This window comes from Lynx canadensis, chromosome A2 (genome assembly GCF_007474595.2).
Source record: "Lynx canadensis isolate LIC74 chromosome A2, mLynCan4.pri.v2, whole genome shotgun sequence".
Taxonomy (NCBI): Eukaryota; Metazoa; Chordata; class Mammalia; order Carnivora; family Felidae; genus Lynx; species Lynx canadensis.
Genome location: NC_044304.2, coordinates 17,064,347 through 17,090,703, shown reverse-complemented (window position 1 = coordinate 17,090,703; position 26,357 = coordinate 17,064,347). Strand labels below are relative to the sequence as shown.

General features: G+C 55.8%; 2 protein-coding genes across 24 annotated transcripts in view; one reads left to right on the top strand and one right to left on the bottom strand.

Moving 5' to 3' along the window:
* The window catches only part of MAP4 (microtubule associated protein 4), a 195,412-nt gene extending 188,391 nt beyond the window's left edge, over nt 1–7,021 (top strand). For 15 of the 18 annotated variants that reach the window (XM_030306563.2, XM_030306574.2, XM_030306557.2 and 12 more), the window contains 4 exons: nt 440–521; nt 2,380–2,492; nt 4,387–4,576; nt 4,703–7,021. In XM_030306563.2, the coding sequence (XP_030162423.1) occupies nt 440–521; nt 2,380–2,492; nt 4,387–4,576; nt 4,703–4,710 (393 nt within the window). In that variant the 3' untranslated portion in view covers nt 4,711–7,021. The remainder of the gene's footprint in view (nt 1–439; nt 522–2,379; nt 2,493–4,386; nt 4,577–4,702) is intronic. The other 3 variants (XM_030306545.1, XM_030306595.1, XM_030306537.1) reach the window with 2 other exon arrangements.
* DHX30 (DExH-box helicase 30) overlaps nt 6,176–26,357 on the bottom strand; it is a 31,189-nt gene continuing 11,007 nt past the window's right edge. For 4 of the 6 annotated variants that reach the window (XM_030306625.1, XM_030306635.1, XM_030306630.1 and 1 more), the window contains 18 exons: nt 20,831–20,961; nt 20,081–20,191; nt 15,582–15,883; nt 14,964–15,084; nt 14,129–14,278; nt 12,030–12,182; nt 10,880–11,716; nt 10,528–10,603; nt 10,337–10,441; nt 9,907–10,082; nt 9,449–9,655; nt 9,274–9,355; nt 9,004–9,197; nt 8,716–8,875; nt 8,429–8,586; nt 8,230–8,333; nt 8,010–8,149; nt 6,176–7,901 (listed from right to left, as the gene is read on the bottom strand). In XM_030306625.1, coding sequence (XP_030162485.1) covers nt 7,648–7,901; nt 8,010–8,149; nt 8,230–8,333; nt 8,429–8,586; nt 8,716–8,875; nt 9,004–9,197; nt 9,274–9,355; nt 9,449–9,655; nt 9,907–10,082; nt 10,337–10,441; nt 10,528–10,603; nt 10,880–11,716; nt 12,030–12,182; nt 14,129–14,278; nt 14,964–15,084; nt 15,582–15,883; nt 20,081–20,191; nt 20,831–20,961 — 3,461 coding nt within the window. In that variant the 3' untranslated portion in view covers nt 6,176–7,647. Of the gene's footprint in view, nt 7,902–8,009; nt 8,150–8,229; nt 8,334–8,428; nt 8,587–8,715; nt 8,876–9,003; nt 9,198–9,273; nt 9,356–9,448; nt 9,656–9,906; nt 10,083–10,336; nt 10,442–10,527; nt 10,604–10,879; nt 11,717–12,029; nt 12,183–14,128; nt 14,279–14,963; nt 15,085–15,581; nt 15,884–20,080; nt 20,192–20,350; nt 20,512–20,830; nt 20,962–22,725; nt 22,934–26,357 lie in introns of those variants that run through there. The other 2 variants (XM_030306623.1, XM_030306642.1) reach the window with 2 other exon arrangements.

Below are 26,357 nucleotides of genomic sequence, written 5' to 3'. Positions count from 1 at the left end.
TGCTGTCAGCCATGAGGGGAAAATGCACTGAAACGAACTAAGAGGAAAACACCAAAACATCATTCCAGGTTATCTCTGGGCCAGTAGTTGATGGGTGAGATTTCAGGTGGAAGAAGAGGACATTTCAGGAGATGGGGGTCCAGAAAAACCGGAGAAGAGCTGCCTGGCAGGTGCCCGGACAGGGTGGGAACATTGTGGAGCGTGTGGGAACGTTGGTTCAGTCTGGCAGGAGGTGAGTTCAGAAGCTGCCGGGGCGGCAGGATGGATGAAGCGTTCGTTTAAGCACTTGGGGAGGTGAGCCTGACCTTGAGCAGACTGAGGTAGGGCCTTACACAGGGAGAGAAGAAACTTGAACGTGGAGATTGTCAAGGGAACACAGGTTTGGCCCTGAAATATATCCCCTCTCTGAGGCAATAATATTTTGTGGTTTATTTCTCAGGTTCAGATTCAGAATAAGAAGGTGGACATCTCTAAGGTCTCCTCCAAGTGTGGGTCCAAGGCTAACATCAAGCACAAACCTGGTGAGTGCAGTCCCCTGCTTCCCCCAGGGTGCCTGGGCCTCGCCTGGGCTGGGTCTCCCCGCTGTGCTTTTGTCATTCCATAAAGATTCCTGGAGGCCGCCCCCCCATCCCCCCACCCGCCCCAGCTGGCGGAGGGGACAGTTCAGTGCAGTTCAGTGCCAGTCGGGAGGGGCGCCCCAGGCGCTAACCTCTTAGGCGCATCCGGAGGAGCGCATCCCATCCGGAGGAGCGGGTGGTAAAGGCCGCTGTCCCCACGGGCATCACCGCACCCCTATTAGCGCGCCGGGAGCCAGTGCTGGGGGCGCCGTTCGACTGCGGGCGGCGGATATTCCCAGGCAGTGACGCACCAGCTGTGAGCTCCCGCAGGACAGAGTCGTTGGGTAGCGCTGCCCAGGCCGCGGGTGAGGGTCTTGCTGCTGGGGCGGTGTGACTTCCTCCTGGCGGCGTGCTCCCGCCTCCACTGTCATCCCCTACAGCCGCGTGTTCTGGTTCTGGGTGACAGTAGACCAGGGCTAGGGCACTTCCCCTGCAGCGGCAGGCACGTGGCTGGCAGATCTGGCTCCTTGGAGGTCAGGCGCCAGGGGCCACTTAAGGTGAAGGCAAGGAACTCTCGGCAGAATGTGTTCTGTTTAAAAGGGTCAGAACAGGGCGCCTGGGTGGCGCAGTCGGTTAAGCGTCCGACTTCAGCCAGGTCACGATCTCGCGGTCCGTGAGTTCGAGCCCCGCGTCGGGCTCTGGGCTGATGGCTCAGAGCCTGGAGCCTGTTTCCGATTCTGTGTCTCCCTCTCTCTCTGCCCCTCCCCCGTTCATGCTCTGTCTCTCTCTGTCCCAAAAATAAATAAATAAATAAATAAAAAATACTTTAAAAAAAAAATAAATAAATAAAAGGGTCAGAACAGTTTGGCCCTTAACTCACCTCATCTCCCCCCTTTAATCTGGAAAATCCACTCTTGCGCGATGCCACCTTCCCCGGTGCCGCTGACTGACCCCGAGGCTGGGTGTTTCGGCGGTGGGGAGGGGTGGGCAGGAGTGTAGGACAGCTGGCCAACTTGGCACAAAGCCGGGTGCTCTGGTTTGTGACGCGGGCTGAGGAGACGGGCCTCCAGAGGGGTGGGCCTGGGAGAGCAGGGCAGCCCCACACCCTGTGGCCACACTGTGGCCGTGAGTCCTGAACCTCGCCCTTGTGCACTGGCCGCCCGAGCGCGCTGGGCCCCGGGGCTGGTCCGGTCCGTGCCTGTCCTTTCTCAGCTCGGTGCCGGGACTACTCCCACCTCTCCTCCTTTTCCTCCACGACAGAGAAGCCTCTTTCCATTTGCCTTCTCTTCACTACAGTGTGGCTCATGCAGCAGCACACAGACCCCGCTGCCACCCTACCTCTGGCCATCGCCAGCCTGGCGGTGACTTTGGGCAAGTCACTCCTCTTGTCCAGCACCCGCTCTGGCGGCTGTAACACAAGGGTCCTGACCCTGCCGGACAGGGCGTTCCTGCACTGCACGGAAGCGGGCGCCCTGTGCCACCCAGTCAGGGGGTCGTGACGTTGGCTAGAGAACCCGAAGCAGACACCATCTCGGCGCCTTTAGAGGCTTGGCTGGAGGCTGTGCTGCGGGCCTGCGGTGGTGCTGAGGGTGCCTTTCTTCTCTGTGGAGGTGTTGCCGCTGGCCGGATGCAGACTGTCAGCCCAACTTTGAGAAGACTAGCCCTGTTTGACAAACATGCCCACTGTCCTTTCCTCCTCCTCTGTGCTCAGAGCCACGTTCCCCATTTCTGTATTGGGCACATAGCCAGTCCTCGGCCCAGCTAGGATTCCTGGTCCCACCGCCTGGCTTTGCCTATGTGACCGGTTGTATTTTGGTACCAGGTGGAGGAGATGTCAAGATTGAAAGTCAAAAGTTGAACTTCAAGGAGAAGGCCCAGGCGAAGGTGGGATCCCTCGATAATGTGGGACACCTGCCTGCAGGAGGTGCCGTGAAGGTAGTGAGTGGGTCACCAGGGGGACACGGCTTGGGCCGGGTGGGAGGGGTTATGCAGCCGGAGTCTGGGTCCCAGGTACTGGGCGCCTGTCACCGCCCCTCAGTATCTTCAGGAGTCTTGTGTCACCCACACCATTGTGTTTTCCCAGTGTCCTTCATCAGTCCTGAGTGAAGCAGGAGAGGTAAAGAGGCCCCAACCCAGCTGCCTCTCACCTGTCCAGCTGGAGACAGAACCTCTCCTAACAGCCATGGCCCTCCTTACTTTTTGAGCCCATCTCAGCCATTTCCAAGGGGACTGTGGGCTGGGGCACAGACTCCCACAAAGCACGGTTCTCCCCAGCTACCTCATGAGGGGGTCCAGGCTCCATGCCGGGCTCCATTCTGGGCCTGCTGGGAGCAGGATGCCACATTTGCAACTCCTGGTGACACCTGCCTCTAGAGGGACTGCCATGGCCAGGGCTCAGGTGGGCAGGACTTCCCATCCTCTGGACTGGCTGGGCCTCTCCTCCCTTCCCTCCCTGTCTCCTTCCCTCCCTCCTTCCTTCCACGGCACTGTGAGACCTTTGTGTGCCAAGATGTTGTCTGTCCTTCGTTCTGTGTTGGGCGGTTGGGGGGGGGACACAGGGGGCGGCACCTTGCAGGCTTCTGTGCATGACCACAGCTGCAGCTGCTCAGGGGAAGGTGAGCCAGGGAGAGGGACACAAGAGCAGCGGCTGGGGCCTTCGCCTCTACATCTGATGCCTAGCCCAGCCTCTGTCCCCTCTTCCCTCCTTCCCTCGGTGCTCCGGTTCAAGGCCTGACTGGCTTCTGTGAATGTGTGGGGTCCTGGCTCTGTCACAGGCTCCCAGTCCACGCCTCCATACCTTTGAGGAGCCACTCCCCAGTCTGTCCTCCGGGGGCCCTAACTCGGATGTAGTCGCTAGTCCAAAGCCACATGGCAAGTACATGTAGACCAGGGTTTACACCTGCACCTTTCTGACCCCACATCTTAAGTTCTTTTTTTTATTCACATCATCTCCCTTAATTATTTCTGGAATTGTCTTTCTGATACAGAGGCCCGTCTCCTTCACTGTTCTGATTAGAAACCACTGTAGAGTCTTCCATTGCCACCTTTTGGGTGTTCCGGGGCACGGGTGGCCTCCCACTGGCCTCCCCTCTTCTGTCCACCCCATCCTCCTCCCGCAAAGCCCTGCAGGCCCCGAAGTCTCCCTGGTCCCCCCTCCCTGGACCCCTTCCTCCCTCCTCTGTGTCCCCAGGCTCCGGAAGGGTGCCCCGCACAGAAGAGGTCTCGGTGTCTGGGGAGGGGTAGATGAGCAGGCAGGGCTCATGAGTTCCCAAGAGAGCCCCTTTAGCACCCGCTCTCTGGTGGGTGTGGTCTGGGACTCATCAGTCCGGTCCGAGGTGGTGAGCTGCACCCCTTGGGAACTGACTCCCAGCTCCCAGAGCTCCTTAACTGGCCTGCAGCACCCCCGCTTCCTGACCGATTCCAGACCCGCTGTCTAGAGAGCGTTCCCAGGGTTTTTTGCCAGTGATCAGATGTCACGGCTGTTTGGTGTCGGCCTTGCTGAGAAGCCCGCACCTCTCCCCTCAGAAAGACCGCATGAAACCGTGCACTCCACAGAGGAGCCCCCCAGGGTGTGTCACTAGCCAGGCTGCATGCTGGGCCCGAGGCTGTGTTCTTGCCCTACACTGGACGCCCAAGCCAGGGGTCCTCTCACAGGCAGAGTAGGGATGGGGAGTACCTGGTTTAGAGTCTCCAGATGACTGTGCCTAAATCCAGTGGCCGGGGAGGGGTGGCGGGTGGGCAAGGAGGGGCTGTGTGTAAAACCCACCATCACCCATCCCACCTCCTCCCCGACTGACCCTACACTGTCTCCCCCACTGTTTCATTGTAGACTGAGGGCGGTGGCAGCGAGGCCCCTCCGTGTCCGGGCCCCCCCGCTGGGGAGGAGCTGGCCAGCCCTGAGGCAGCGCCCGAAGCTGGCGCCCCCACTTCAGCCAGTGGCCTCAGTGGCCACCCCACCCTGGCAGGTGGTGGTGACCAAAGGGAGGCCCAGACCTTGGACAGCCAGATCCAGGAGACAAGTAAGTGGCTGGGCTTGGCCTGAGGGCCAGCCGGGGGCCCTGCCACTGTTTGCAAATTGAAACTCCTTTTTTTTTTTTGACTAGAGTATGGCCTAAATTTTAACCAAGCAACCTTTTATTTTCCAGGCATCTAATGATGACATTCTGGTCTCGTCTTCCGTCCCCTGTGTTCCTCCTCTTGTGTCCCTTGTTCCCCCCTCCCTTCCCTCCTCCCGTGTCACTGCAGATTGAGACCTACAGGCTGACGTTCCGGGCAAACGCCAGGGCCCGCACCGACCATGGGGCTGACATTGTCTCCCGCCCCCCCCACTTCCCTGGCGGCCCCAGCTCAGGCACCCGGGCCCTTGGCTCCCTCACCCGGGCTGCTCTATAGACCCCACACGGCTTGGGTGCTGGGCAGTCCTCTGGGCCCCCGCCCCATCCCCCTGCCTTGCTTGCCCATGGCAGTAGGCCCGCCCCCAGACCTCCTCCAGTCCCTGCCCTGGGCCCAGCTCCTTGCTTCCTTCCTGTCCCATCATTGCTCACTGCTCCGTAGACGAGGTTGGGAGGTGAATGGGGTGGGGAGGCCAACTTGGGATCTTGTGGGATCTAGGAGGGGGGGATCCAGATTCCAACCTCGTCTTTGGGTTTTTCGGACCAAACCCAAGAGAAACTGACATACGCGCCCTCCTCGCCGGGTCCACCTGGAGGGAAGAGTCGAAGTGGATGGCCACGTGGTGGCAGGGTGCTGCCCACATCCCCTGGAGCCCACTAAGCCACCGCCTCTCTCCTTGACCCCACAGTGGTGCCCACCACGCAGGTGGGGCCAGGTGCCTCTTGCTGCCCTGCCCCAAGTTAGTTAGGGGTTGGTTCTGCCTGTCCCCGCTGCTTCCTGTACCTGCCTAGCTGCTGCCACACTTCCCTTTCTCTTGTTTTATCCTTTTTTTTTTTTAGTAACCTAAAAACTGGTAGAGGAGTTTTGCAGGTTGAAGCCATGTCTAAATGAAAGTTCTCAGTAGGTGTTAAAGGAAATGGGGAGGGGACATCCTTAAGCCTCCAGCCGGGAGGTCAGGCATCGGGGGCTGCCTTGGCCTGGGCAGCTTGGGGCCCCAGAGTGTGTGGGCAGGGCGGGTGAGATGCAGGGGCTGTGGCCTGGTGAGCATAGGGCACACTAGGGGCTGGTCAGAGCGTGGACTGGTTGTTCTGGTATTTTGTGTGTATGCTGCTTTTCTTTTCTAACCAAGAGGCTGGTTTTGGTATCTCTATCTGTCTCATTCCTTGGGATCTAGTGGGAGATATAAGCTCGGGGCCGGAGAAATAGGGAAGGGCTGTGGAGGTCAAAGTTCTCCAGGCTTGCAGGCCTAGGACACTAGAGCCCTCAGTGACTGGGGTGCCCCAGATGTCCAGAACTCATGTGGATGATGGGGAATCACGTATGGAAATTTAAAAATAAAAGCATGAGACAGGCCACCTCCCTTCCCTTACAGCCTGACTGGAGAGTGGGGAGAGGCAAGGCCAGCCTGTGGAGGGGTGTCCCAGCCAGGGCCGGTCTTGGGATGGCTGCAATGATGAGAAATCCCGGGAATTGTATTGACACGGAAGATTCTTATTGCACTTGTATTTTTTTTTTTTTTTTTTGTATTAAAGTTTGCATGGTTTCTAATAAAGGATTAAAATGTAACAGTTTGTAGTGAAATGGCCGGGGAGTCTCCCAGGGCTTCTCCTCCGGAAGAGCATTTTCTGCAGTGCAGACTTGCCCCGAGGAGGTGGCCACAGACTCGGCCCCTCGTCTTCCCCGCCGCTGCTCCCGGTGACCCTTGGAGCTGAGAAGGTAGGGGCTTTTGACTTAGGTTCAGATTTGATCTCCGTGTAGAGGGAGGGCATCTGGGCCAGCAGGTTCTCCCACTTCTGAGGTAGCATTTTCCTTGGGGAGGTTTGACGCCACATCCCCAGCTCCCCAAGCACATACCGTGGGGGGGCCTGTGGAGAAAGTGTTCCCCGAGCCAAAGACAAGAATGCTTTGTGCCAAGGACATTGGGGCACCCGTGTTTTGTCAGCAGGAGGAAGCGGCAGAATGAAGTAGTAGTGCAGGGCCCGAAGGTACCTGTGCCCTTTGTGTTAGTTCCAGGCCCACACGGATGCTGAGGTTGACAACTGGCTCTGGGTCCACAGGTAGGAGTAGGAGAGGTGACCCTAGTAGAGCGCTCTCTAGGTGGGCTGGAGTGGTCGTTTTTCTGAGGGGTGGTCTTGTCCCAGCTCCCTTGAAGTGTCCCCCAAGCCAGAGAAGCGGAGAAGGCTGCCCTGACAGCTGGGGACCAGAGGCCCCTGTGAGCTGTTACTACCTGCAGCCGTTTGGGGGTGTGACATTTCTGTACTTCCGGTTTGCTTATGGCTCAGCTATTGCCTGTGTCAATCTGTGATTCCGTTGTACCGATTTCAAGAGTAAATAAAGCTCGTGATGTCCCACCACGCAGGCCCCGTATCTTCTGTGTGTCCTCGTTGGTCTCCGCTAGCCCGTCGCCTTGTATCGGGAGACTGATGTGTGCACCGTGCAGTCTTGACGACCGTAGCCTCTCATCTGTGAATTTGTGGATGCAACCAAGGGGAAGTCCCAGCTTGTGGCAGGGCTGCCACACAACCCAAGGCCCCTTGAGGGTTAAGGTTCAGGTGCCCTTAGCTGCCTGAGGAACTTCTCTCCCAATTCTGCTTGGGGCTGGGAGGTGGCAGCCAGATTCCACGAGGACACGCGCTGTGCACGTACCACTGGCCCGGAGAGGGAGACGTGAGTGAGTGCATGCTCAACACCTGCTGTCCCAACCAGCAAAGGCAGGGATGGTGCAAACAGGCTGCCTGCCACGTGGGCGCGGAAGCAGCTGTAGGACAAGGCAGGCCCCCGGGACGCAGGCCCCACACCAGCTAAGCCCCTCCCTCCCATGACCTCAGGCTCGCAATAAGCGGGAGTTTGGGAAGCGGGGGATGCTGGGGCCCTGAGAGAGGAGCCCCCAGCGGAGAGCAATGCTCACAAGGGATAAATAGAACTTTATTTTAAATAAACATTTGCACTCTGTACACAGCCCCACCAGACACGGGGCTCAGTCATCGGCTGTCTTGCGCACGTCAAAGCTGCCACAGGGCCCACGCAACAGCTCCGCCAGCAGGGCGAGCAGCTGCCCGTGCTCCTGCTGCACGCCAGGCGGGAGTGCGGCCAGCTCACTGCGCAGGCTCCGCTCCACCATGCGGCCCAGGGCCCGGCGCAGCTCCCTCAGCAGCCGCACGGTGCGGGAATCCCCCTCCAGCCTCAGCAGGTCACTGTCACTCAGGGAGATGGTGGCCCGGCGCCCATCATCTGGGGGAGGGAGGAGGCGGCAGAGGGCTAGGGTGAGGCCAGGCCCCGGTGGATATAGACCGGCCCGAGCCGCAACGGGGGTGGGGGTGGGGGTGTGCCGGCACCCACCACGTATGTGGACGTCCCCGTCTGTCAGCAGCAGCACGGCCAGCGGGTGCACCTGGGAGGAGTCCCGGACGAAGACGCTGCCATTGGACTTGACGGCCATGAAGTACGTCAGCCATCGGCTCCGGAGCCGCGTGGCCTCCCTGAGGAACACAGGGCTGGGTGAGGCTGCCCTCCTAGGGAGCACGCCCACTGCTCCTCCCCTGCCCTGCCTGCCTCCCACCTGTTGATGGTCGACTTATGCAGCAAGATGTTGCCTGATTTGGTCCTGTATGTGACGCTGTTGGGCTTGAACTTGCCCTGCCGGGTCACCTTGCCCTGCCTCACCTGCAAGGATGAAAGAAAAGACAGACCGGCTGAGCAAGAAGCCGCGGATGAATCCGCGGAGGCCGAGGCCCCCCGGGCCCGCCCCGAGGCAGCACCTGGATGAGGTTGGGGTAGAGGCCGGCCATCAGTACGCCCTTCACCAGCTCCTCCTCCTCACTGTACTCGTTGCACTGGGCAGAAGCCAGGGTGCAGTCCGAGGGCTTTCCCACCAGGAAAGCCTCATAAATGTTCTCTGAGAACTGCTTGATGAGTCCTGGGGAGTTGGGGGCGGGTGAGCCTGCGGCCCCCGAAGCCACGAGGCTGGGGGACGACACGCTCCGTGGTGCCTCAGCCAGGGGGGTGTGGGCCGGGAGGGGCTAGAGACGGGGTGAAGCCCACTGACCGTGGATGAAGCGCAGGCTGGGTGCGTACAGCAGGTTCTCCTCCAGGTAGTTCTCCCGGGAGCTGCGGTCCTGCCAGCGCAGCACCTCCTCCCAGCCGGCCACGGCCCGCACGAAGGCCAGGTGGTCGCTGCCACTGTCGTGGCTCAACAGCGCCTTCACCTGGGAGGCAGTGGGAGGGCGTGCCGGGGTCACAGGGGGAGGGCTGGCGGTGGCCGCCTCGGGACAGAAGGTGGGGGTGGGCCGAGAGGAGGAGCAAAGGGCCACCACGGGACGGGGCTGGGTCTGACCTTGTCCACCTCCGCCCGGTTCTGCAGGCTACTGCTGAAGGGGTCCCGGGTGAGGCAGGAAACGACCACCAGCAGCGGGTGCAGGCAGCGGAAGATGGCAGCCAGCACTATGGCCTTGGCCAGCCGGGGGTCGGTGGAGATATGGGCCAGGCGCTGCCCCAGGGTGGTCAGGTACTCCCGCTGGTCCAGCACTCCTGCAACAGTTCGGCATCAGGATCGCCCGTGAGAGCCATGCCGTGACCCCCGCCGGGCTGGCCCCGCCACACTCACCGATCTCCTGGAGCAAGATCACGGCCTCATCCACTGCCTTAATGTTCGGACTGTCCACAGCCTTGGAAAGGAATTCCACTGCCTGCAGCAAGAACCGGCCAGAGCCTGCCATGAGCCCGAGTCCCGCCCACGCCTGACCACGTACAGCCCATGCCCAGCCCCGCCTCCGGCGCACCGTCTTCTCGGGCATGTGGATTTTGGCTTGTAGCACCAGGTTCTCAAGGGGCGTGCGCAGAATCTCCGGCACTTGGAAAGGGACCATTTTCTCCAGCCGGCTCCGTGGGAATAGGTGGTAGGCAAAGCCTGACTGGCAGCGGCCTGCCCGGCCCCGGCGCTGGATCACATTGGCTCGTGACACCCACACAGTCTCCAGGCAGGACACCTGGGGGAGGGGGTGGGTGAGCGGCGACACAGATGCCAACGCGCCTTCCTCAGTGCTCCCCCACGTCTGGCCTTCACCTCACTTAACCCCTCAATGGCCCCCCCCCCCCCACAACAGGGACACCGAGAGCCCATGAGTGTGGCTTCTTCCAGACACACAGGGCAGCTCCAAGGCCCATCTGGGCTGGGGGCCACCTCGGAACTTGTCGTTCTTCCCCCAGGGGCTGGCTAGGCCCAGGAGATGGGTGCCACCTTGGTCTTCAGGTCATAGCGTTCCTCCTTGTGCAGACCGCTGTCCACCACGTGCACAATGTCATTGACTGTAATTGAGGTCTCCGCGATATTGGTGGCCAAGACGATCTTGCGCACCCCAACTGGCGGCTGCTGAAATATGGCCTTCTGGTCCATCATGGGGATGTTGGAGTGCACTGGTGGGCAGCAAGAACACGCTGGTTATGGGCACTGCTCCTGCTCCCTGTGATGAGGGCACAGGGCAAGGATTTTGACCCCATTTTGATGAAACTGAGGCCCAGATCAAGAATATGCCCAGTAAAAGTAGAAAAACAAAATTAGGGCAGCCTGGTCAGAAACCCAGGCCCCTCGAGTCCCAGTTGGGTCAGTCCCCAGGACAGAGGGCAAGACTGGTGTGTGAGGGCAGAAGGCCTCACGTGCATGCTCTCACCTGGCAGGATCAGGTACTTGCTCTCGTGCATGCCCAGGGCCTCCTGGAGGCGTTGCTGCACTCCTTTGATCTCCTGCCACCCAGGCAGGAAGCAGAGGATCCCACCTGTAAAGGGGCCCTGCAGGCATGAGCTGTCACTCTCCGGCAGGTGGAGGTCAGGGTGGGGCCGGGGCAGAGGGGAAAGCACCCACCTGGTTCCCCTCGGGCATCAATGTGCAGAACCAGGTCCGTCACGAGGTCCAAGTCAAGTGCACATTCATCCTCAGACTAGGTTGGGGGAAGACAGGCCACAGTCACAGCCCCAGGGAAGGACACAGTCACTCTGTGACTCAGTGAGGCCCAGGCACTCAACCTGTCACCTCCAACCCTCACCACACCCTTGCCCAGAAGCCCCCCTCCTGCCGCCCCCCCAATCATTTCATTTCTATCAAGGAAACAAGCTCGGGAGCATTAACTCACCCTAGGCCACCAAGCCACAGGGACAGGGAGGAGGGGAATCCAGAGGGAAGGCCGGGGAGGGCTGGGGCAGGCACGTCCCCTCACCTCATGGTGCCGGTGCCGGTGCGGGTACTGGTGCTTGCCCAGCTTGGCCAGAATGTCCTCCAGGTAGTGCTCCTTGACGGGGTACATGAAGCCTGGCACCTTGATGACAGGGCAGCCACCAAAGTAGCGGGAGAAGCGCTCGTTATCGCCCGTGGCGCTCATGAGCACCAGCCGCAGGGCCGGGTTGAGCCGCTGCAGGCCCTTGAGCAAAATAAGCAGGAAGTCTGTATTCACGTCCCGCTCATGGACCTCGTCCACGATGACATGGCTCACGCCTTCCAGGCTGGGGTTGCTCTGCAGCTTCCGCAGCAGGATGCCCACGGTGCAGAAGAGCAAGGCCCCGCCTCGGGCCGGGGGCTTGCTTTCCAACCGCACCTGGAAGCCCACGTTCCGGCGCAGAGAGGGGCCCAGTTCGTGGCTGACCCGCTGTGCCACCGACACAGCGGAGATGCGGCGCGGCTGGGTGATGATCACATTGCAGCGGGCACCACGGCCCTCGGTCACATAGCGCTCTAGCAGCAGCTGGGGGATGCGTGTGGTCTTTCCACAGCCCGTGTCCCCAGAGATGACCACCACCGGGTGCTGCTCAATGGCATTGAGGATTGTGTCCCGATGCGGGTCCACAGGGAGCTGGGGGGCCTCCTGCCAGACTGGCCCTCGCCGCCGCCACAGCTCCAGCAAGTTCTGGCTCAGACGGACCTCCTCTGCTTCTGACAGGGGCACGTAGGGCTTGCCTGTGATAGGGTCACTCAGGGGCCCCGAGTCCTTGCCCAAGGGCAAGACGTCATCACTCTGCAGCCGGAGTTCTGGGGTGATCCATGAACTATCCACAGGGTACTGCAGGATGGGAGAAGCAAGCAAAATGGTGAGACAGATACCTTCTTCCTCCTTCACTCACAAGCCCTGCCACACAATTCACCTGGGCCAGATGCCATGGCCCAGCCCGCTGGCCGGCGAACTCAGTACACGACTGCCCAAGGACTCTCGTGGGCAGGAATGGGCTACTCAGGGCATGGGTGCTCCCACACTCCAACCTCCTCAGGGAAAACGGGGAGTCACTCCTGCCGGTTGCAGGTAGAGACCCAGTGCAGGCAAGACTGAGGTGGGGGTGGGGGGCGGGTTGCAGAAGGGGTTCTCCTGGTTCTCTTACATGGTTCAGGAAGGTTTCTATCTTGCGGAGGATGGGCTCAGGCACCTGGATGGTACACGGCCGGCGCTGGGTCTCACCCAGCTCACGCAAGGAGGCCAGGTTATACATGGCGTGGGTGAGCGGCTCGTTGTTGCGGTCCACCAGGCCCAGGCTCTGCAGAGGGGGAAGGGGGGACACTACAGGTTGATCTACGCCTCTGCCTCTCCAGAACGGGCCCAGACAGGCTCAGAAGCTTGAGAGAAATTGTGCAGAGCAACCTCTTTCCTAAGAGATTTTGCTTTTAAGTGGATGTTGTGCAGAAAAGAGGAATTCCAGGAAAATGTAACTCTTCACCCCTGCCCCAAAACTAGTAAAAATCAATTCAAGAAAAGTAAGACTGGACCTGCCCGAGAGGAATACCCCTCAGAAAGTTCTCCTTGAGCAGCCAGGGGCCCCACAACAGCCCAATCTCACCTCTATAAATTCCCAACATGGACATCTCAGCCAGGCAGGCCAGGCCCTTAATGACCCCATCACGACCTCACGAGCACCCTCTGTGTTCACTGCCTCCAAAGCACACCCCACACCCCCGCGACCTTTCCACTCCAGCTGCCGCCCCACCCCGTCTCCACAACACCCTTTCTATCTGTGACCCCTTTACATGAATGTACACAGAATTTCTTGGAAATGTCTACTCATACAATTCAATAAACACTACATCTTATTTTCCTACATGTCTAAACCCACCTCATCAGACATAAAACAAGGCATCCCAACACTTCAGGCAAGTGTGCAAAACCAGTCTTTTTCCCTAGTCTCGTGTTCCTGTCACCTGTAACACCAGGATTCTACTCGCCCTCTGAAGCTCAGATCAAATACTCCCTCCTTCAAGCCTGCCCCCACAGGGCCTGATCCCTTTCCTCTGGCCTCCCATCAGGTCTCAAAAACAAGGATCTAGTCCCTGGACCAACTCGGCCACCTCACTCCAGGAAAGGCCTGAGAGTTTACCTGTGGCCTCTGACAAGCGGCCAGCAGCGGGAGCACCGCTGCCAACCGGGAGCCGGCTCCTTTCCGAGACAGGGCTGTCCCATGCCGAGAGCCTCCCGATCCTCAGTACCTGTGTCTGTCAAGTTAAAATTCAGACCTCTGCAAAGTTCTACCGATTAGCCCCGGTTTGGTCTCCTGAGCCACAGGCATTTGTATCTCTCCCTCTCCTATTCTCTGGGCTCTCGTTCGAAAACGTGGTTCCCAGAGCCGAACACACACCAACGGTATATCTGACCAGAGCAAAGCAGGCCCTCCTTGCTCTCTTCCTCTGCAAACTAAACCTGTACTGGGGTACCTGGTGGCTCAGTCCGTTAAGCGTCCAAATGCAGCTCAAGTCATGATCTCGCGGTTCGGGAGTTCAAGCCCCATGTCAGGCTCTGTGCTGACAGCTCAGAGCCTGGAGCCTGCTTCAGATTCTGTGTCTCCCACTCTTTCTGCCCCTCCCCCACTCATGCTCTGTCTCTCTCAAAAATAAACATTTTTTAAAAATTAAAAACAAAAACAAAAAAACCTAAACCTGTACTGATGTGGGTTCAGATCCCCCACTTCTCCAGCAGGCACGGTAGCGATGGCTCCCACTGCTGGGCACAGCTGGCCTCCGAGGCCTCTCCAAGGGAACTTCCCACTGGAGGCCCCACTGTGCACACCTTGGGGTTAAATGAATCTCCAATCTCCATCCCACATAAACATCTTATTACTCATTTCGCCCACAAAGCCCAGATAACTAAGATCTCTCTAGACGCCAAGCCTGCTGCTCGGCACAGCACCATTCCTCCTGCTTTTTGCTGTTCACAGCAACAGGCATGTCCCCTCCCGGCTTCACCCGGCTTTGGGCAACAACACCAAAAAGGCTGAGCTCGCAGGCAAAGCACCTTCTGAGAGAGTGAGGGATTCCTAGAAACAGCAGTCATGTGGTCAGAGAAGCAAGGCTCGGACACCAGATGCTATTGTGCTCAGGCTTTCAAAGGCCTAGTGTGGTGGGTTTCATTTCCTGGAGACTTGGGCCAATTTGCCAAGGGTAGGGGAGCTCTAAGATCTCCCATGCCTCACACCACGGACCCGCCTGGACTCACCTTCAGTTTCTTGCAGGCCAGGGCTGCTGCCTTATTCTCAGCCTCCGCTTTGCGGCGCCCTTTGGCGACAAAGGTCATAGGACAGGGCCAAAGCAGAGTGAGGGTAGACAGCTTGGTCTTGGTGCCCACGGTATGAAACTGCATGAGGTTCTACGCGGAAGGCAAGAGAGATGATTATGGAAAGACAGAGAATGCATCCTCAGAATGCCAAGGAACCCAGTCATGGAATTAACCCCCATCTTAGCAGGTGCCAAACATCAGCCACGTGAGATGGGCCAACGTACAGGCAGAAGGAAGCCCCTCTAGGGCTGCAGATCCCTAGGCCTGGGCTGGCTTCTCTGGCCATCCTATGGTTTCAGAGAAGAAGACAGCCTCTGGACAATGCCGCCACCCACCCTCCTAGCCTAGTGTGCTCTCAGCACCTTTGAAGACAACAGGGAGGGTGGCAGCTGTGGGGTGAGCAGTCGGCATGAGCCAGAACCAGGCACATCCTGGGGGTGCGTGAAGGCCTTACCCCTGGAGAGAAGCTGTGCTTACTGAAGCCCTGAGCCCGGCCACAGAGATGAAATTCATGCCTCGGCAAGACAGCGCCACACACACCCCACTCCTCCCAGCCACCCTGGACCAAGCTTGGGTCTCCGGCTCCCGAGGCACCAGCCCACCCGGAGCTCCTACACCGATGTCTATTCCGTCCTGGCTGCTTCACACTCCTCACAGGCCAAGAACCCCAGACCCCTGACTGGCCTAGGTACGGGCTGAAGGTACAGGTATCCTCCACCATCATACATAACCAAGCCAGCTCCCCACCCCACACACTCCAGGATACCCAACTCACCTTAGCTGTGGAGGACGATGTTGCTATCTGAATCACTTTGGCCAGAAGGTTCTTGGGAAGTGGAAACTGGGTCAGAGCCCTAATAGCACTGTCGTCGTCTGTCATTTCAAAGGAACCCCCCCTGGGAGGACCAAAAGTTTAGGTGAAAAAGCTCTATCTCTTCCCAGGCCAATTTCCCCTCAGGCTCTGAGGCCCACGGGGGTAGGACACTGCAGTGGTGCAACAGACAGCAAGGAGGCATGGAAAAGATGGCAGGCCAGGCATCTTCGCTCAGCATGTGATCCTCTCAGAAACACAGCATGACTGACGCTCCCTCAGTTTCCCCAAACGGATAATTGAGGACAGGGGGCAGGGGCCCAGGGGCAGAGTAGTGGCTGGGACTTGGAGGGACCCAAGTGTGAGCTGGACGGAGGGTCCACGCTGCCGTTTTGCATGAGCCCAGCCACGCCGTACAAGACCACTTTCCCCAGGAACGGCAGATGTACCAATGAACAATGGGACTCACAGGCTGAGGTGTAGCGGGGGCCCTCACATCTCCGAGAAGGCTCCCAGGGAACATCTCCCATCCCCACGTCAAGGCGCAACCAGCTTCCCTGCATCCCCCACGTCCAGCTCTACCTCGAGTCCCTGAGTGGGGTGTGGGAGTCCTGCTGGGCCATGGACAGGAAGTCGGTGACATCAATGGTCCCCTCTTCTAGCTCTTCCTCCTCATCCTCCTCTTCCTCCCGGCCCAAGGAGCGGGACAGGCCCCCAGGTCCCCCTGGCCGGATGCTCTCGGGATTCAGCTGCCGCCAGGAAGTAGGTGGCATGGTGGGTTCTGGGCGCCACCAGCTGTCAGCCGGAGAGCCAAAGCGATCGGCTAGCACACGATATTTGGCTGCATCAAACAGCTCGTTTCGGGGACCCAGCAGGCCCCAGCCCTGGGGGGGTGGGGGCAAAAGGCATGTCGTGAGGGTCCATTCTCACACCTCAGTCCGCCCAGAACCTGCTCCCTTACACTAAAAGTCCCCTATGCAGGAGCCAAGCCCCTTTGTACCTGTCTGCCTGCTTCAGCCCCAGGTCCAGGACTAGACATCAAGAGAGCCCTTAACATGTCCAGCACTGAGGGTGCCTGGGTGGCTCAGTCAGTTAAGCGTCTGACTCTTGGTTTCAGCTCAGGTCATGATCTCATAGTTCATGTGTTTGAGCCCCCATGCCGGGCTCTGTGCCAACAGTGCAGAACCTGCTTGAAATTCTCTCTCTCCCTCTCTGACTATCCTCCACTTGTTCTCTCAAAATAAATAAATACACTTAAAAAAAAAAAAAAAAAAGTCTAGCTCTGAAGGGGTGCCTGAGTGGCTTAGCTGATTCAGCATCCAATGACTTGATTTTGGCTCAGGTCAAATCAAAATCTCATGGTTTGGGAATCCGAGCCTTGAGTCAAACTCTATGCTATCAGAGCCGAGCCTGTTTGGGATTCTGTCTCTCCCTCTCTCTGCACCCCCCTCCCCTTAAGATAAACAAACAAGTCTAGCTCTGACACATGAAAAAGACAAAGTAAGCTCTTACACCTATTAAACAAAAAACTGAAGGGAGAAAAAACCCCCAGGGAATGGGGAAGCAGATGCATTCACAAAGTGATCCAAAAAGCTTCAGTGAATATAGCAGTTAGGGAAAATGGAGCCCACACCAGAAAACAGATCTATCCCTGACATAAGAATCCTACGCTAAGAATGTATTCTAGAAATAACCTGGGATGCTTTATTCTTTTCTAGACAGAGTACCAAATGAAACATGCTGACTCTCTAGCACATACGAAGCAACACGCTGGTTACCCTGAGCACCATTAGAAGAGATGGAACCTGGTCCCTGCCCCCAAGAAACAGAATCCACGAGGCAGAACAGAAATGCAGATGACCAGGGTCTAAGGAACCACAAAGTGAGAAGCTAGATGAAGACAGGTAACAGAATTCCAATCAAAGTCTGGATAAGCTTCTTGCACGCGTGCCAAGCACACACTCAGTCACCTCTGTGTTGCTGGCAACTGGCACCGAGCACAAGAGCAATGCTCGATGATCTGGTTTGGGGGGGAAGGAAAGAGCCAAGGGACGTGAGTATAGATACTGGGGAACGAAAAGGCTGGGTGCCGCAGAGCACATAAAGGACTCCTATAACAACAAAAACACTCCGATTAAACAACAGGCAAAGAACTTCAACAGGCATTTCTCCAGAAAAGGTAGACAAACGGTCAACAGCACAAGCAAAGCATTCTCAAAAACTACAGCTCTCTGCAGCATGGCATAAAATGATACCTACAGGCACAAATCCTCAAAATGTGCTCCCTCCTGATCAAGGTACATTTGGGGGAAGAATTCCCCCAGAGAAGCAATCACTATATTTTTGACTGTGGAACTTAGTTTTCCACAAACTCCTCGTCAGCGTGGTTTCATATTGCTCTAGGGCATTTGCAAACATTTTTAACTTCATCCGGTCAAAAAGAGTGTATGAAAGCAGTCCCTTCCCTTCCCCCAGGAACGTCTCAGAAGGAGGCCCCACTTGGCCCAAGTGCAGCTCCCTGTAATTTGTAGCTGTGCATTTCTCAAGGGGAAGACATACAAAGGATACGGTGAGAGAATATGCTTATGGCAGCTGTGAAGAGCCGACATACCGCTCTTCTGACAGGGACAACAACTGGAGACGGAAAAGCAAGCACTGCCTTTTGCTGCATTCTGTCCTTTTTAGCTAACCTATACGATGTTTTACATACTGGGAAAACAGTGTGCGGTTAACACAAATTTAGGAATTTACCTTAAAAAAAAAAGAGAGACGGAGAGAAAAGGTGATTAACATCAGTACTCATTAGGGAAATGCAAACCAAAACCATGAGATACCACCTTGCACCCATTAGGGAAAACAACAGACAGTGCTGGTAAAGATGAGGAGAGACTGGAGTCCTCGTGCGCCGCTGGTGGGAATGTGACATGTTACGGCTACCGTGAAGACAGTATGGCACTTCCTCCACCTGGACTACCATACTACACAGCATGCCATGCTACATGCTACACACATACCATATTACCATACCACCGTACGATCCAGCAACTGAAAGCCACGTCCCGAAGAGATTATTTGGACACTCATGTTCACAGAAGCATTATTCACAATAACCAAAAGGTGGAAACAACCAGAGAGGCCCTTTGATGGATAAATGAATACACAGAGTCTGGTGTATCCCTCTGATGGAGTATTATGCAGCCTTAAACAGGAGGGGATTCTGACACAGGCTGCACGGACGGGCCTTGAGCTCACTATGCGAACTACGATAAGCCAGTCACAGAGACAAATACCGTACAATTCCACTGGTGTGAGGATATGAAGTCTCTGATGGAGTCACATTCACAGAAACAGGCAGTAGAATGGTGGCTGACAGGGGCTGAGGGGGCAGGGAACAGGTGTTTATTGTTTAATGAGTATGGAGTTTCAGTTTTACAAGGCGACAAAGTTCTGGAGATTGGCTGCATGAGGTTTAATACTACCGGAGTGTTCACTAAAAAACGGTCCAGACAGTACATTTTATATTTTGTGTAACTTACCACAATTCAACAAACGTATATGCAAAAAAGAGGCTATGAGCTGAGCGTAGATCGGGAACAGAGAAAGGGCTGGGAGGAGAGAAACGTGACCATGACTTGCTGCATATAGGCTGCCTTCAACATCCAGAGAAGGATTTCTCACCCTCAGCATTACTGACATCTGGGGCCAGGTAATTCTGTTGTGGGGGCCATGCTGTGCATCCCCGGCTTCATGCCAGTAGCACTCCTCTGGTTGTGGCCACCAAAAATGTCTCCACACATTCCCAAATGTCCACGGCAGTCAAAATCACCCTCCCCGCAGGAGAGATTCCTGGAGGTAGAGCTGCTTGGAGAGATGGAGGTGTCTGAGAAATTCGGCAATGAGGCTGGCTGAACCTCTAAGAGACAAGCTTTCCCCCAGGAAGAAGGGACAGAGAAAGAAGAAATGTTCACAGAGGGTAGGAAAGGAAGGGGAGCCTGTAGTGACCCAGAGAGGAGGAGAGGGAGAAGTAATCCAGGGGCTGAGGAAGCTATGCCCGAAACATTCAAGCAAAGCGAGAACTGTGAAAGGCTGGCCTGGCAGAGCACTGTTCCAGTCCATCAACAATCGCCTGGTGACCACTGCTATTTGTCACGCACTATGGGGAAAAGGCAACCAGCAAACAGGACAAGGGCCACAACAATGCAGTGGAAAAAATGCAAGCCATGGGCACAGAAAGCTGTGTGCTTTCTGGAAACCATGGGAGCAGGGCCGACGGGAGGGATCAGGACACTGAAGTATGCGTGAAGCCCACTGAAAAGACTCAAGAGGAAGGATCCAAAAATTAAATGAAAGGACAGGAGAGGGGATGGAGAAGACACAGAAAGGGGATAGAGAAAAGAGAAGGGTGGTGTGGGGGGCCAAGGCTGGGAAGAGGGCCTTTCCTCCTCAGATGCAGGAAGGAAGGAGGGATGGCAAAGGCCTAGGGATTCAGTGGGAGAGAATCTGAAGGAATATGCATCCTACAGCTTTGTCCTCACTGGAGCAGAAATGAAGACTGAGGAGCCTAAGGAAGAGCAATGGTTGGCGCAGCCACAGAGGAAGCCAAGTAGGGATGGACAGAAAGGCTGGCAGGCAACACTGAAAGTCTAGTTAAATACCAGGTAATCGAGAACCTAAAAGCGGCCCATGCCCGACCACCAGGAAGTGAGGGTAGCAACAACCATGCTTCCATTACAAGTAAGAGAGAATTGTGTGGGTGCAGCGAAAACACACACAAAATAACGCAAAGTATAGCTCTGGTGCTGTACAACGGGAGTATTTTTCATAAAGAGTTCTCCTGTGTTTTCTGAAACTACAGGAGGTAGGTAACCACAGAGGCAAAAAAAACAAACCAAACCAGCAAATATTCCCTTGCTGGCTGCACAGCAAGGAAAGAACCACAAGGTGGGAAGGACGGGTGAGTGAGTGGACACCGTCAGCTTCCACCTACATGCACGTGGCACCAGAAAGACCATCAGAGCCAGGGGCAAGGAATTTCCCAGGGTGGATGGAGGTCTGCCTGGCTTTTGCTAGGGAAGGGTCACCTTGAACAGCTGGCAGGCCGCGGCCGCAGCCTGTCGCTCAGCGTCGATCTTCTTGCTGCCATAGCCTTCTACCTCCACGCTCTTGGGCCACTTTATGTGGAGGGTGACTTTCTGGGAAAGAGAAGAGAGAATGAGGATGGTCGCCTTTCCAGACTGCAGAGCTGCTGTAAATCACACGGAGTGCGAACGGCACAGCTGTGGGCCTGCGGGCAGCAGAGCCGAGTGCAGGCAGCACCCCACGCCCATGGCTAACCCCCGTGAGGCTCTAACCTTCCCGTCCTCAAGCCGTTCATCCCACCTCAAGATGTTTGGCTTCTTCAAAGTGCCATGTTCTAGCCAGAGAGCAAGGTGGGACCCATCTTTATTGTTAAAAATCTTCATTCAGAATGGTTTGCCTGCATGCTTCTGTGGGTCCCAGGACCTACAAGACTCTAGGAACAGGAATTTTTATCAACTCTAACCCTCTGCAGTCCCAGTTAGTCAACAGGGGACCAAAACCAGGGATCAGTACAGAGGCCTGACACACACAAGATGAGAACAGACTCCTCGCCTCACCTGCCCTGAGTTCCCCCTTCTCTAAACCAGGCTCTTTTTCAAACCTAGCTTTGCTTTGAGATTCTCTGCTGACCATGTACAATTCGCAAAACCCACTCTATGGCCTCGTTGACAAAGAAACCTGAGGGAGAAGACGGCAGCCAGCCTCCTTCCTGATAGTCAGACCAACACGTCTCCCAACCACCAGTGAGTTACCTTTTTCTTCGGTCCATTCGTGTGCACGTAGACCAATTTGTCTTTTGCATGTGAGATGCCGAGGGCTCTTCCAATTACACTGTTGAGAAGGTTTTTGGGCTGTGGGAACTCTTTTAATAGGTCCCTAGAAGCTAAGAAAATAAGAACAAAAGCATTATAGTTTTTTTTCTTTTAAAAAACCCATGGGGTATGTATCAGGACAACCCTGGGCTGGATACTGAGGATGTTGGCTTGTGACCCCAAACCACCCGGGAGCATCTTGGAGAAGGAGGAACGGCTTCATGGTTTTCAGGGACAGCGCGTGACCAGACCCACTTGCACAACCGTTTCCAGAAGAAAGACCAGTGAGCCACACACCACAGAGGAGAACCAGCCAGCATCCTCTTCCCCACAAGCTCCTGATTTAACATATCAGCTACAGAAGCCTAGGTGGCAACACATCCCCCTCGTCTGATGTCTCAAAGAAGGTACCGAACAAAAAACAAAACAAAAATCCACCACACACACAAACTGGAGATAAGACAATGCGAGGCCCCTCCTAAAACAAAAGACACACAAAGTCTGAACACCAGGCCCCAGCCCTCAACTGTACCTCGGCACCCTGCGAAAGGCCTCTGAGAGCCAGATTATGTGTAGGGATATTGATCAGAGGTCTCCACAACCAAGACCTCTGCATAAGCTATTCCTCCCCCAAGTTCACTGGAGTCAAGTGGAGGCAGGATGCAGCAGGCATCATGAGAAGTACCTCGCTTGTTTTTCACTTGTACTTTGGATCAATCCCAGAGCGCAAATGGGTGAGATGTCCAACTAGAAGCAGCTTGTGCCAGACACCAGGCTTAGCTGGGAGTGGCTAAAATCAGAAGTAAGGGCCCCAAAGCACCAAAGTGGCCCTTCGAGAGATGCAGGGTCAGAGACTGGCAGAGGTGACAGGAAGCCTTCTCATTCTCCACCCACAGTCTCTGGTGTTATATTCAGCTTTAAACCAGCCCCCAAAAGAAACTTTGTTCATGTGCACCTGCATGCATCAGTCATAAATCACCTAGGGACAGTTTTCAGAGCAAGTGGCCACCCTGATCCTCATCAGACACTTAGGAATGGTGGTGATGTTGGGGAAGCCACTGTATTTTGACAAAGCTCCTCCAGGAGTTCTGACGTAATTCTATTCCTGAGCTGAGACTGTTTCCTTGCAGCAGATGACTGTGACAACTGGCCATGAGGGAGAATTCCACCTGACCCTGCATCCCTCTAAAGAACTTATAAAGCAACTGAGATTCAAGCGTTCAGACCGCTATTTAAATAGGCTCAAAGGGGTTCCCACAGAGGGACCCAAAGTTAAGAGGCCCGCCAGACCCCCAGGCACAACAGATGCGCACTGGTGCCCCCTCCAGCTCTACAGGGCCGGAGGAGGCTGGCTCTCTCTATCCATCGCTGCTAGGCAGGGATGCTCTCACCAGTCTCATTCCTGGGCTATTCAGGAGACACAGCGATGGGAATCGTTCGGTCTCTACCTCAGGTCCTCAAGTACCAAGTGTATTTTGGGTTCTTTCTCACATTGGTGAGCGTGTGCTTACCCTCGATGTTCTAACCCTTGACCACCCATTCGGGCGAGAGACGGACGTTCTCCTGTTTTTCCCCGCGCCCTCGAGGTACCGCGCCTCTCACCTATTCTTGCCAGGTGCAGGCGCTCCAATCCCCGAACCTCCGCGCCGGGGGTCCGTTTGGGCCTGTGCCACACTGAGCTTTACAACAGCAGCACTGCGGCCCGCCGGCGGCCGGCGGTCTCGGCCCCTAGCAGAGAGGGGCCCCGGCCCGCCAAGCCCGACCCCGGCCCGCGCCCCCAGCTCTGCAAGCCCCGGGAGCCAAGGGCGTCGCGGCCCGACCGCCCCCGCCCTCACCGTTCACCATGCTTCCGTCGCCTTCCCCGGGCCCGCTGGGGGCCACCCCTGCCTCGGCCTCGGCGGCCTCCTTCGTGTGATCGGGGCGGGCGCAGCCTGACGACAGGCCGCGTGAGCGTCCCTGTCGCCCGGCGGCGCGGGGACCCGGCGGTCGCAGGCGCGGAGCGACGCCGGCAGCCAGCGCCATGAACCTCCTGGCGGCCGCCATCGCGCTCCCGCCGGCCCCCGCGGGCGCGGAGCCCTGCAGGGATGGGGCGGGAGGGTGGGAGCAGCGACCCGAACGCCCCCTGGCGGCCGGGAGGACCGGCGGTGGGGGCCGGCGGAGGCGTTCTCGGAGCCCGCGCTCCCCGCCCACTCAGCCGGAGCCTCCCGCGCCCCCCGGGCTCATCACCTCGTGGGCAGCCTGGGACCGCTGGCACCCAGGTGAATTCACTCTCCCGGCAAACGCAAACGCGCAGGCTCGTTGTCTGAATCGGGGGCAGGGAGACGTAAGGGGGCTTTTTGGGAAAAGTTCAGGCCTTAGCTCACCGTCCATCCAAGGAGATGAACTCCCAAGTTCCTTCTAGGTCCCGCCCACTGCTCATAAATACCTCTCACGTGCCCTGACAAACTGGCTTGCACTCCAGACCTAAGAGTGAGGATAACTGCGAAACCAGGGCACCCCCATCTCATTTAATGGCTTACAAAGTAACCCTGATGGAGAATCTGCATCCAGGACAGGCAAGACCTCTTGAACATAAGACCAGTTTTAATCCCAGGGCTGGAGTCAAAGTGAAAAATACCAGACTTGGAAAACGTGGCCAAGAACTGAGATGGTCCAGTAGTGCGAGTCTGAGGCTGCTGTTTTTTTACTTGTTTGAAAGCCAAATGGAATTCTGTTTCCAAACTACAATGCCTGGGTTCTAGCCAGGCTCGTTCCCCTTCTGCCTCGTATGGCACTGAGGAACAGAGATTTGGCTCGGCTAGGAATGACACAGAATCTGCATGTTGGGGCAGTGACAGTGACAGGGAGGGGCTTAGTTAGAGGTTGGCAGTGCAGCTGGGGATAAGCTGCGAGGGCTGGGTTTGTTTGTTTGTTTGTTTGTTTTATAATTCTAGATCTGACTCTGATGACTCCTGGAGAGCTTGTGAAAACATTACTGGAAGCCACCCCCCCCCCCACAAGGTTTCTTATTCATTAGGTCTGTAGTGTGGCCCAAGAATCTGCATTTTTAACAAGTTCCCAGATGATAATGAGACTACAGGTCTGAGACCACACTTGGAATTGCGGCCTGTGTCAAGAACATGGGATTTAAGTCTTAATATTTGTGCTTAGTCCAACCTCTGCCACTTGCCAGCTGTGAACCTTGGGCAATTTCATCAGTTGGGAAAATGAGGACATAGTTGCTCTACTCATTTGGTATGGCTCTGGTCAGGATGAAATGGGAATGTCTAGAAGGCGGCTCTGCACAGCGCTCTAGAGAAGTCCCTCCACTGAGGTCTGAGACAAGAGAGGACAGATCCCTTAAAGACAGACCCAGGGCAGGGTGGGGCAGCTTCAACTCCAGTTCCTCCCTTCCCTCCTCAGAGAGCTTCTAGCAGCAAAGGGGCAAAGGGGAAGGTGGCCTTGGCAGCAGTGGGCTGACCTCACAAGGGGATACCACCATCTGTAACAAACACCCCTATCTAGATCATCCACATTGAGGTGGCAAGACCGTTGGGGCAGAATACAGTTCTACAATTGCTTTGAATTTGGACAAGTGGCACTCTAATTTGCCAAAAGCCAAGGCATCCACCCAGCTTCAGGATAGTTTTCAAGGACTGTTATCAGCCCAAATTCCCTCAAAAGAATCGAGAGGCTTACCAAGACTGGTCATGGCATTAGGGGCTGAGGCCAAATTTTGAAAAGTGTGGTTTCTGAAAGCTGAAGGAAACAAAAGTCTAGACAGAAAGACATTCCCTGACCCCCCGCCCCGCCCCCCCCCCCCCACACACACCTGAAAGCAGACCCTGGGCCCATCATGGTGCTTCATTCAGCAGGCCCTCAGTATAGCACTCTGACAGCCACTTAGGCTGAGGTGAGAATGCTATGATTTCTTGGATCTGCTCCCAAAGGGGCCAAAGTGGAGGGAGAGACACCCTGTTCAACCAGGGTGATAAGTGCATGGGTGGGCCAAGGGGGTGTTACTATGCTATTTTATCTATTTCAAAAAACATATTTCAAACAGATGTTTGAAATTTTATGTTTAAAAAAAGCATCACGTGATACCAACCAACTAGTTGGTCCTCAGGGACCTTGTCCCCCTTTTCTATTTCACTTACTGCATCTGGGCTCTAATAGCTGGTATCACCTAGAGCAAATATTTCACTTCCACAAACCTCACTGCCTTTTGTAAAATGAGGGTAACCCTTATACTAGCTCTTGAAAACCTTCTGGTTTTGTGATCTTCTCCCCTTTGGTCTAAAGCAGAGGCTGCAAAACTATAGTCTGCAGATCAAATCCACCCACTGCCTATTTTTATAAATAAAGTTTTATTGGAACATAGCCATGCTCATTTGTTTATGTATTATCTATCACTGCTTTTGCATTATAACAGCCGAGTTGAGGAGCTGCAAGAGAAACCATATGACCCACAAAGCCTCGAATATGTGTTTTCCAACCCTTAAAGAAAGTTTGCCGACTCCTGCCTTAGAGAATCTTGAAGAAAGTTAGAAGGGCTCAGGTATGCCCTCTTGCTTTCCACCAAAATTAAAGACTTCTCCTCCACTCTCCATTCTTTGGGGAGTGACTCCTTTGCCTGTGAAAAGGAAGAAACTTTTGAAAAAAGACGTTTCACTGGCTCAGGGATCTCGCTGTTCATTTCTGAATCAAGCATGACATCTGGTACTAAATATGCTAAACAACATCTGGCAGTGTGGAATTAAAGTGTAAAGGATCTGCTGAATACACAGGAGGATGTTTTAGGAACCTAAACTTCAGAAGCCCCAGGAAAAAGCAATTACGAGGAAGCCCAAGGGGCACCTCGGTGGCTCAGTCAGTTAAGCGTCTGACTTCAGCTCAGGTCGTGATCTCACTGTCTGTGGGTTCGAGCCCCGCGTTGGGCTCTGTGCTGACAGCACAGAGCCTGGAGCCTGCTTCGGATTCTGTGTCTCCCTCTCTCTCTGCCCCTCCCCAGCTCATGCTCTGTCTCTCTCTCTCAAAAATAAACATTAAAAAAAAAAAAAAAAAAGAGGAAGCCCAAGATAGTCCAGACTTCGGGCAGACCGGAGAACTTCTGGAGAGAAAGTGAGAAGGAGCGTCTCAGCCAACATTTCGTCAATGGACTCAACCACAGATTTTGTGGATGATCAAAATGGCAAGAAATGGTCCCTTTGGCTGGCAACAAGAAAGGCAAAGGTAGATACAGGAGCCAGGTGGCCACCCTGACCACACTACCCATCCTCACAGCTTTTCTGTCCATATATGTAAAGCCACAGCAGGGTCCCCAAGGTAAATCTATCGCACCAAGAAGAGGGGACACATTTGAATGAGGGAATGAACAGGAAGGACTAGTCCTGTGGCCCCAGGATCCTGCCAGAAGGGGTGTTATCCCTTGTTACTTTCCAGTGCTCTATGTCTCACAGCCGGGTAGGTGGGAAAGACTGGCAGAAGA